Source organism: Alosa alosa, chromosome 9, assembly GCF_017589495.1.
Source record: "Alosa alosa isolate M-15738 ecotype Scorff River chromosome 9, AALO_Geno_1.1, whole genome shotgun sequence".
Taxonomy (NCBI): domain Eukaryota; kingdom Metazoa; phylum Chordata; class Actinopteri; order Clupeiformes; family Clupeidae; genus Alosa; species Alosa alosa.
Genome location: NC_063197.1, coordinates 14821822 through 14833755, shown reverse-complemented (window position 1 = coordinate 14833755; position 11934 = coordinate 14821822). Strand labels below are relative to the sequence as shown.

The window sequence follows — 11934 nt, the reverse complement described above, 5'->3', positions numbered from 1 at the left end:
TGCCACCCATCGCCCCAGGCCCCCAGCATATGCACACATCCCCCACTACCACGACCAACCACACCTCGCTCCCAGACCTTCACCCAACACGCCACTCTTGACCTAAATATGTACAGTATGTGAATGGCTAGGTTGAGGGGTCTATCTAGAGTGTAGCATTAAAAGAAGTGGGCATGCATGGTGAATATCTGTCAGGATTTCCCCATGCACACCACACTTACCCTGTGTAAGATGTATTCCTCCTCAATGTGTGCATTAAAATAAGTGAGGCATGCAGATAGACACCTGATGAGGCATCTACCTGCACTCCACTCTTACCCTAGCCTGTTTGTAGTTTTTGTTTATGTATGTCACCTAACATGTAGTGCAATTAAAAGAGAGTAAAAGCGTGCTGTGTGCTTCCAGGACAAGGCGCGGTGCATGAGCCGTGTATGAGAAGGGTGCACACCGGGGCCCAGGGCCAATAGATAACCCACAGGACCCAACCAATGCCAAAACCACACAGCGACCGCCAGGGACTGAGTCTCCCAAGCCATCCAATGGGGCCCCGCCAGAATAACGATGGGAGAGGCAGAGAGAAAGAGTGAAATTAGTAAAGTTATCAGAGAATGTAAATAAAAGGGGGAGGGAAAGAAGGGGATGCTATTTATATTACTACTACTACTACTACTAATAATAATAATAATAATAACAATAATAGTTCCAGCTACCCTCCCCTGCCCAGTGTCCGATGATATGTGTATCTGTTGATGAAGTGTGTTATGATGGTGTGGAGATGGAACTCAGGAAACGAGGGTCAGGACTGTAAGTAGGTGATAAAGGGGTACCAAGGAGAGGTTGTATCCTGAGTATTGATTAAGTTTGTAATTGATAGGTTTTCTAATGATATATAGTCTGTTAACAAGTTTTTCCAATGAGTGATGTGAGTTTTTTTGTTAGATTTCCAGTTCATGAGGATTGTTTTCTTGGCGATAGTCAGCGCTACCAGCAGTGTTTTATTGCAGGAGTTGCTTAAATTGACTGTGGATGTATCACCAAGTATGCATAAGGAAGGGGATGCTGGGATGTGACAGCCAAAGATGGAAGAGAGAGATTTTGTGACACTCACCCAGAAGTGGTTGATTGGAGTGCAATGCCAAACCGCATGAATGTATGTATCTGGGTTATTTTGTGTGCAGTGAGTGCAAAGATCCGAGCCAAACCCCATTTTAGCCAATTTATGTGCAGTGAAGTGGAATCTGTGAAGAACCTTGTATTGTATTAGTTGTAGATTACTATTCTGTCATGAGGTAGATGTTTTTGCACATTTTGGTCCAGAAGTCGGCACCGGGGAGTAATTGATAAATCTGATTCCCATTTGTGATATGGCAGGCCAATTGTTTTTCTGAACGAGATATAATTTTGTAAATTTGGGAGAGTATTTTTTGGGAGAGGGAATATTAAGCAGCTCTGAGATTGGTGGGGAATGTCAAGGTTAGCTGTCTGGATGTTAATTTTCCTAGGATAGATGATTTAATTTGCAGGTATTGTAAGAAGTGTTTACTCGATGCGTGCTTCTGGACCAAACAGGAAAATGAGGCCAGATTATTGTCTTGAAGAATGTGTTGAAGGTGAGTGATGCCCTTTCCCATCCATGTGTGAAAGTTAAGTGTTTTTTATTGACGGTGAAATCTGGGTTATTCCAAATCGGGTGCGAATTGATGGTGCTATAGGTGAATCAGTGATGTGGTAGAATCTCCACCAGGCTGTCAGAGTAGCTGAAATTGTTGGGGCTTTGAAGGATGGATGTTTTTTGACCGACTGACTGCAGAAAGGGAGATCTGAGATTTTAATTTCTTTACAGATTGTTTGTTCTAGGTCTAACCAGGTGTTGTCTGAGGGGGTGGGGTGTAGCCATTTGTGGATGAAGTGGAGCTGGTTTGCCAGGGCATAGTCTTGGAAGTGTGGGGCCTCTAGTCCTCCCATTGCTTTTTGGTTTTGGAGAGTGGCGAAGTTTGATCCTTGGGGTCTTATCTTTCCAGTAGAATTTAGTGATTAATGAATCGAGAGACTTAAACCAGAGGGTGGTGGGCTGGGTTGGAATCATAGAGAATAGATTTTGGGCAGTATTGTCATTTTGATTACTGAGATTCTGCCCATGATGGATAATGGGAGGTTCTTCCAGCGTTGAAGGTCATCATCTATTGAAGTGAGTAGAGGGGAATAATTTAGGCTAAATAAGTCTGACAGCCTGGGGGAGACTTTTATCCCTAAGTAAGTGATATAGTTAGTGCAGAGTGGGATAGGTGAAGAGTTGGCTGTCACATCCCAGCTGTTGGGATGTAATGGGAGAACTGCAGATTTATTCCAATTGATTGAGTATTCAGAAATTTTAGAGAATGTGTCAATGAGTTTGATGGTTTCTTCTACTGATGTTGTGGGGTCTTGAAGAAAGAGAAGAATGTCGTCAGCATAAAGGCTGATTTTGTGATGCATATATGGAGTCTGGACACCTTTGATGAGGGGGTTCTGACGGATGGCAGCTGCTAGGGTTCAATGAAGATTGTAAATAGTGAGGGGGGGAGAGGGCACCCTGTCTAGTTCCCCGGTGAAGAGTGAAACTTTGTGATGTTAGTCCATTGGTGATTACTGTGGCTGAAGGAGAGGTGTATAGAAGTTTAATCCAGTTAATGAACGACTCCCCGAAGCCAAACCTCCCTAATGTGGAAAACAGGAAATTCCAGTTCACCCTATCAAAAGCTTTTTCTGCGTACAGAGTTGCTATGATGGTATTATCTTGAAAATTTGTAGAGTGATACATTATATTTAACAGTCTGCCTGGGGGCAAGCCTAAGAGTTTGCCGTCATACACGTCCCTCTCTTGGTCAGCCGGGTTAATGAGTGCCGGCCAATCGATGTTGAGACGGGAGGCAGCCCGCTCACACACCTCCAAGAGTACGGTGTGTTCTGGGCCGGGGGTCATCCTCCTCCGAGCCCTCCGACTCGTCCATCAAGTTGACCTCCTCGACCGCGCGGGGCGGGAGGTGCTGCGGCGGGGGAGATCCAGCGCAATTTCCGCTGTGTTCTGCTCGGACTGGTCAGCCCAACTGAGCAGAGCCGGGCCCTGGAGGGTTTCCGGGGCCTTCATGTCTTCGTCGTCTCCCTCGTGGTCCGACCACGGCTGCTCTTCGACGCTCTGAGTGGCTTTAGGAACTTTAAGCCTCCGGCGCAGGAGCTTCCGAGGCAGAGCCATGCAGTGACTGCAACTCTCAGGTTGAGACAATGCCTCTTGAGTGTGCTTGTAGCCCATGCACACTACACAAAAGGGATGGGCATCCCTGGCTGCGATGAGGGCAACACACGCGGCCGGGCAGGCATCGCGATGTGGCTTCCTGGACGAAAGCAGGTGTAGCGGGCTTCGAGAGAGCCATTAGGTTGGCAACCTGGTGGCAAGCGAACAAGCGACGAAAACAACTTAACGATAGGTGTCAGCCCGTTAAAAGAGAAAACGCCAGTAAGCTGGAAAGCTTCTGGTAGCTTCGTCTAACAGCTCGTTAACTGACCGAAACGTCGACAATCACGCCCGGCAGAGCTGATCCGGTGGGCTACTGGATGTGTCCTCCTGCAGGCAGTTAAATGAAAGTGAGCGATGACGGTCGAGCTGCGCAGAGTATTGATGGGTCGCAATCCGCGAGAAGCGAATGTCATCTGATGAGAGGCAGCGCGGCATCATCCTTTATACCACGGATGCGGGGCTATCCGTGGCGTCGGATTCGCGCTGCTGTCGGTCAAAGCCAGACTTGGTGCAATTGGTTGCTTCTGCAGAGGTCGGGTACAGATGTCCCTCCCTTAGGTGGCTCTCGAACACGAGATGATGAAAGAGAACTTAGAAATACAAATAACACAATAGACTATTAGCTGAATGACAACAACATGCTAACGGATATAACAACCCACTCCCTTGGGCGGGGTCATCCCTATGTTCCCCGGTTCCTATGTTTTTTTAAAAGGGTCCTATGTTTCCCGGTCCCATACAAAGCGGGGAACATAGGACCGGGGGAACATATGCATGCTTCCCCCCAATAGACTAGGTGCACAAAACCTGTACGCTCATGTATTTCCGGTGGAGTGTGTTGTAACAACATCTTCTGTTATATTCTGCTCCTTCACTCCGACACTGAATATCTTGTTTGCCCAATAATAGCAATTTTAACACACGGGCCTACCACAACTCTGCACAGTATCCCATTAACTGCATGACAGTATGCTATTTACATTTTTCTGTAAAGTAAACATGTTACGAAAAGAAACTTAATGCAGAACTATACGCAGGCAAACTATACGTTTGAGCAGGGGAGAGAATGAGTGCACGCACGCAGCGATTACAGAACTTGTAGGCTACTCGTTGCTGGCAGCACACAATGTTATGCTATTCACTAACTCAAGACTTCAAGGCCACCATGGATCTAAAATTTTTTTTAAACAACAAAAAAAGAAAGGATATGGTGGCAGCAAAGGTAGAGGAGTTATTTCAGATGGACAAGAACAAGGTACGCAAAATTGGTGTGCTTTTCAAAAACATTAGCATTACAGCTGGATTATCAAACTGAATGAATGCTTACATGTGTGCATGGTTGTAGGCTACTGTAGGTTACATGACATGGGGATGCCTGACACTTGTTAAAAATCAAGTCAGAAAAATTAGATGTCGGAATATTGACATTTCATATCAATAAGCATATTTTTGGAATAATGAGTGGTCGGAATAATGGGGTGTCGGAGAAATGGCATAGCGCCACAATTCACAGGGACACAAGGCACCTGTACCATAAAGGTAACGAATTGAACAGTTTCTTATAATAAATCTCTTACCTGCAGGTATAGTATGGAACGAACAGGAAGTCAGCTCCGCTTTTATAGTGTGGGATGTTCCGCTTCCGGGGGTCATGGGCGTGACCATAGGGAGAACAAACCCACTGACCAAAATACGTCAAAAAGATGTGGTCGCCGTACTCCAGCCGTCTTCAGAGTAGTCAGAATGAAAGGTTTTAATACATCTTTTCTGGATGTTGAATAGATGTCTCATTTTGGGTGTTACATAGATGTCATTTAAAGACGTCTCAAAGACTAAATTATTGAACATCCAGAAGACGTCCTCAGAGTAGCCAGAATGAAAGTTTTTAATACGTCTTTCCTGGACGTTGAATAGATGTCATTTATAGACGTCTCAAAGACTGAATTATTGAACATCCAGAAGACGTCCTCAGAGTAGCCAGAATGAAACTTTTTAATACGTCTTTCCTGGACGTTAAATAGATGTCATTTTCCTGGACTGAATTATTGAACATAGATAGCCAGAATGCCTTTCCTGGATGTTTAGATGTGTCATTTGGGTGTTACATATACGTCATTTCAAGACGTCTCAAAGACTTAATTATTGAACATCCAGAAGACGTCCTCAGAGTAGCCAGAATGAAAGTTTTAAATACATATTTTCTGGATGTTGTATAAATGTCTTATTTTGGATGTCATACACACGTCATTAAAAGACGTTTTCAAGATGTAATTATTGCACGTCCAGATGTCCATAGAGTAGCCAGAATGAACGTTATCAATACATATTTTCTGGAAGTTGTATAGTTGGTTTCTTGTATGTTCTTTTGTCATTATAATACGTTTTCAAGACACAAATATTAGACATCCCAGTCATAACCCAGTTTAGATTTTTAAGATTTAAGATCAAGAAAAGATGTGGGCTAACTAGTGAGAACAGCTTATAAAAGTAGTATACTATGAAATGCATTGACCAGGGTAAAGAAGCTATACGAACTTGAACAGGTGGACAGTATCTGACTGCAACATACTACATGGGAAATGATTTAAGACAGGAGAAGTAGTGCTAATTATGTTTATCAAAACTGAACCACACAATAGAATCACATCATAATACAAATACTTATACCCTACCCACCCTTTCCCCTTCCCCATGTGATATCATCACTTCTCTGGAAGCTAATATTTGATGGTAGCTTCATTACGTTGCTAACTGGCTAACTTTATATCGTCAGTGTTAAAACTATTCCCACAGACATTGTAGGCAATGTACATTCATGTGAAAATTAACTAAGATGCAACATTTTAGTATGTGTTATGGCATAAGGCTTAGCTACTGTAAAAAAGTCACCGTTATTAATCCTTTGCTAGCAGTAAGGTACTGTAAACACAGTACAGTATATTGATGCCTAGTAAAATACTAGTAGGCTACATTTACAATTTTTTTTACAGTAGCTACATTTTGTTATTCAGTTTTAGAATACTTAGTCCAGCCATCTTGCAGGCTAAACACCTTTGTAGTTTACCATTCTAATAATCATAATCATTGTCGGTTTGTCACATGCAGGACAAGTTCATCAACTAATTCTGGCTGTCAAATACACGTCTAGATCAGGGGTTCCCAAACTTTTCAACCCGCGACCCCCAAAATAACTGGCGACCCCCACTATCCCTGGATGTGACACAAAAAATAAAATAAAATGTGCGCACCGGCCATACGCACTAGGCTATCCAAACACGGGCTTAATGACAACACAAAAGAACAGAGCAGCCTGTTATGATTTTACATATAGAAATGTACTATATGATAAAAGCAGAATACCAGTCAAAAAATAATATCCATGTAACATAAGTGCACATTATTGCTGTCGTGCAAACTTAACTTTGAAACATTACTTTAATTTCCATTTTAACAGAAGAATACCCTCCAAGTAATCTCAGTCAGGGTAATATCCACAAACTGTTGTAAACATATGTACATTGTTGCTGTGCAAATTTACATTTTGGCAACTATGTTTCGGATGCACGGGTATGTGGAGCCAAACGGCGTCAGTACGTCCATCGCGGCCTTGAATAGCTGTGGATATCCCCTCTCGACTGAAATCCAGAACTCAGCAAGCGTCTTGGAATTAAAATCTGTCTTTAAAGTGCAGTCAAGTGACAGCTCTTTTATTTCCCCCAAATTTATTTGATTTATGGAAATCATTTCGCGACCCACCCCTCGGCGTCCCGCGCCCCCCCGGGGGGTCCCAACCCCCACTTTGGGAACCCATGGTCTAGATTATGGCCTGGCAGAACGGCTACTTGCAACTAATTTTGGTTGTCTATAGACGTTCAGAACCGGGTCGGCCTGGACTTATTGTCTCAATGTCATTAATCAACTAATTCTGGCTGTCAAATACACGTCTAGATTATGGCCAGGCAGAACGTCTACTTGCAACTACTTTTGGTTGTCTATTGACGTTCAAAACCGGGTCAGCCTGGACTATTGTCTCAATGTCATTTATCAACTAATTCTGGCTGTTAAATAGACGTCCAGATCATAGCCTGGACGGACCGACGTGATATCAACTTGTCTTGGACGTCCATAGATGTTGCTTGCTCAGTGGGAAGGTGAATAGGCAGAACAGGATGTCTGGATGTCTGGATGACGCTAGGATGTCTGTCCTAGCGTCATTTTCATGCACTCGTAATTCCCTGGAATTACATTCTCTAGTTGCATCATGTTATATTAAGGCATTAGGATATTGAGGAGGTGGCCTATTACCTCTTGTTCCCTTTGGTTTTCTGTGTCCAATGCACTTTACTTACATATATCTACTAACCTGTCTCTGGTTTAACCTGTCTCTATGAATCTTATCCTCAAAACTGATAACTGACAACTGGCTTAGAGCCTCTACTTGGTAGACCTGGAGCGATGTGACAAGTTGAGCACGCATCCCAAGTCAGTTCAACTCATCTTTGAAAGGGCCTAAACCAGGGGTCTCAAACTCCCGGCCCTTTTTGGCATTTGACCTATGTCAAAATAATAATGTAATCCGGCCCTTGAGGGTATTTTTAATTGCGACAAACAATGATACTGATTAAAACAGACGATAGATCCAAGTACGGTGACAAATCTCATTTGTACTCTCCTCCATTATTTGCTAGACATCCAGAGCTTGATTCAAACCAAAATCGCTGCACAACGTTTTCAGGAAATACTTGTATTAGGGGTTTGCACGGACGTCACGTTCTGGCCGGTAACCATGGTAACCCAGCATGCGCGGCCATATTGGCGATACTCAGTGAATGAAGTACAATGGAGTATTATGCACTTTGGATATCTTATGGGATTGTAGCCGTGTCTAAACAACAGAAAAGCTCATCAAAATGCGTGTAAGATGCAAAGGCATATAGGGCAGGACTTGGACCACAACAAAGGCTGATATTTTTCGAAATTACGGTTTATTGGCAGCGCAGATCCATATGAGTTGGGTGAGGGAGACGGCACCAAGTTCAACCACGCCCCCTTCCTCTGATAACTTCTGTCATTATTCTCCTTCTCCCTGGTTTTTAATAACTTTGGAAGTCGATACCTACACCAGATGTTTTTCTCAGTCTGACCTATTGGTACAACCTAAAAACACGCAATAATTAACCATTTTCCTTGACGCATCTTAGGGATTTACTTCAGTGCCTAATGCTTTCTAATGAGGCGAGTATCTCCAATATGGCGACGTCCAGATCTGATGACACGCCGTGCAAACCCCTAATTACACGCGAGAAACACGAAGACGTGCATTTGTAATGACGCGGAAGTGATGCAGTAGTTTTGCACAAATTGAAGCAGACATAGCAGGCCTACACCAACTGTTGAAAAACGTCAAAAGTCTTGGGTAGGCTATGTTATTCACCTATTCTGATTCTGAAGGAGAATATCCTGTTGGAGATTATGATCGATCGTCTATTGACAGTGATGGTCACGATGTGAATGGAGGTGCGTCTTTTTCGCGCATACCACGGCGTCCACTAAGCATACCATGCTTATTTCGACCCTCTGTCCAACATAGCTTGGAGGTTGGAATGGTAATCGTGATGATAGTGTCCGTAATGGACGTGGTACAGACAGCAGGGGTTGTAGAAATAGGGCTCTGAAGAACTACAAAGTCACCCGCGATATAGGAACTGATTTGACCAGGATACTTTATTGTAGGCCTTGTGGTTATAGGCTAGTAATAGTTTACTATCGTTGGTATACATTTTAGGTGTTTTCCTGTTAATTTGTTATGTGGGTAATATGACAAAAAAGAAAGTAAATCTGCTCAAATATGTTCATCCAGTATTTACTGAAAGGTGCATAATTAGCTTGCCATCCAGTGGCAAATTAGATGGGTAAATGTTAAACTTTTGTTTATACTCAAAGATTTTTACATTTACAGTAGGACTTTATCTCTGACCACTTTCAAGCCATGGCCTTTTGAAATTTTGATATAAAAATCCAATGGTTGCTTTCTTAACCCTGACAGCTAGTTTGCCAGGTTTAAAACAGTTGAGAGGAAAATATTTTTATTTGGTGTGAAACACACACATAGGTGTCTAAAATAGATAAAAAGTCTTGCACTTTCTGTTTGTAGTTTTGTGTTTGAAAATACAGTATTTGAAAAAAAAAAAAAACATTGCATTTTAGGAAATAGCCGTTCTTTTTTTGTATTATTCTTTAACACTGACGTGGCCCTCCAACTAGATGACATTGGCAGAAGTGGCCCCCAGCTCATTTGAGTTTGAGACCCCTGGCCTAAACTAAAGGCATTGTGCTGAGTGCCAACCACAAACAAGCCTTGAGAGGGTGTTTCTCAGAGAGTGTCATAATTGGCTTCTGCCCAAGCCCACATCACAGAAACAAAGCATCACGCCATGCCACATGCCTGACCCTAATCGTTACAATAGGCCATACACTGAGATGCAGTAATAAAGGGCGAAACTGAAAGTTCCTCACACAGTTGAGCCTGTGGCTTGGCTCATATCTCAAGATATTTTCCTCGTGTGGTTACAAAGACCTTAAGACGTGACGTGTCATATCTCTGGGTATTCATAGGAATTGTAGTGATCATTCATTCATTGGTAAAGGTCACTTGCCATACACTTCATTTCCCACAAGGTGAGTGTGAGGGACTATGAAAATGCTGCATTCTTTACAGCTAATTGGCAAAAACAGTCATAGACCACATTGGGGAGGATGTGGACGAGCTCGATGTGAGTTATCCCCTGCAGTGCACTGATGCGTCTGTCACTTGGCTTGTAGACATCATGGGTGCTGCAACTCTGCTCTGCCTCCAGCTGGCAGCTTCCATGCTGTTGCTGGTTTCCTCAAGTAAGTTCCTAATCATATATCTGATAAGCTTATATTTATATTGATTATATTTCAAAGATAATACAATAAAAGCTATGTTGTTATACAAGGTTCTATGGTGAATATGAACTTGTTCTATAATTATGAATGAACTGATAAGGCATACATTACATAATGTACTTAATATATTGTCTTTGTTTACAATATTACATACATGTGTGATATCCACCATCACTGTTTTTGGCAGGTGCCCAGGGTGGGTATGTGGGCATTGTGAATGGCACAGTAGCAAAACCCTTCAGACCCTACATGGTCTCTGTGCAACAAAATAAGGAACATATCTGTGGTGGCTTTCTGGTGTCTGAGTCATTTGTCATGACTGCAGCTCATTGTATCACTTGGTAAGTTCTCTGATTCAAGTTTCATAACTGGTGATACATGAGTTATGCAACAAAAGCTAGATTTAGCCAAAGCTGTCAGAATAAACTGTTGAAGATACCTCAACATAAAAAGTATGTTTTCTTTTCTCCTTGGCAGGGGAGTGAATTTGACTGTTATGGTAGGGGGACACGACATTACAAACCAGAAAAGTGGAACAAGGATACCAGTGAAATACTACCATGTCAACCCCGGATACATTCCTAAGACACTTCAGAATGACATTGCAATTCTACAGGTGGATAGCAATGAAGCCTTTTTTTACTTTCTACATTAACTTGGTGCACATGTAAAGATGCACTGTGTTGTTTCATCCTACCTGCTCAAATCATTGTTAGTCACAGTTTTTTTTATATGTTACACAGCTGACAGAAGGAGCAAAACAGTCCAACTCTGTAAAATGGATCTCTATTCCTGAGAAGGACAAAGACATCAAAGGGGCAGAGGTTTGTAGTGTGGCCGGATGGGGGGCAACGAAAACCAAAGGGCCTGCAAACAATCTCCTCCTCCAGGCAGATGTGGTTATCATGAAGAGAAAAGAGTGCAATCAATTGTGGAAGGGATACTTCAATAAAAAAATGCTTTGTGCGAGTGGTAAAGCAGGCTTTTGCCAGGTAAGCTGTGGGCAAATGCACTACTCAACAAGGTCAATGAAAATGTAAGAACACATTTGAGTTGCTCTGCTACTTTTGTTTTCTCACCCAGCTGATGTCTGTTGCAGGGTGACTCAGGAGGCCCTCTGGTCTGCAAGAACAAGGCTGTGGGAGTAGTGTCGTTCAACGAGAAAAATAACTGTAACAACCCAAAAAAGCCAAATGTCTACACAAGAATATCAGCATATCTGCCCTGGATAAAGAGTATTTTAAACAGTGTCAAACACTGATGAAATGAAATAAATGTTTAAATGCTTTCCATTACTTTTTTCATTCAATTTCTTATTGAATTACATGATTCCATTAAAAAAGTATTTTCTCAAGGTGTTTTACATAAGCTTGCTTGATAGCCTAAACCAGATACAGCAAGCATACCAACCGCAGTGGAATTACTGATTACAATAGCATCACTGATAGTCAGTGTTTGGAATAACGCCATTTAAAAGAACGGCGTTAGGTAACGACGTTATTTTTTCAGTAACGGGGTAATCTAACTAATTACTTTTCCCGTTGTTACAACGCCGTTAACGTTACTGGACGTTAAGCGGGAGTTTCATAGATGTGACGTAGTGGAGAAGCGACCGTGAGACTGTTATCAGCGTCACGGGTTGGCTTCGATGTGAGTGGTTGAAGTAGCACGTCAATAGATGATGGACAAGTGGCTTATTCAATCATATGCAAGCATTTTTTGATTAGGCC

At 42.6% G+C, this 11934-nt stretch overlaps 1 protein-coding gene across 1 annotated transcript; it reads left to right on the top strand.

Moving 5' to 3' along the window:
• Window positions 1-10099: 10099 nt before the first annotated feature.
• Window positions 10100-11468, top strand: LOC125300528 (granzyme B(G,H)-like). The gene is made up of 5 exons (XM_048252523.1): window positions 10100-10165; window positions 10392-10545; window positions 10682-10820; window positions 10948-11196; window positions 11304-11468. The coding sequence occupies exons 1-5, from the start codon at window positions 10102-10104 to the stop codon at window positions 11463-11465; spliced, it is 768 nt and encodes a 255-aa protein (XP_048108480.1). The 5' UTR covers window positions 10100-10101; the 3' UTR covers window positions 11466-11468.
• Window positions 11469-11934: the final 466 nt, after the last annotated feature.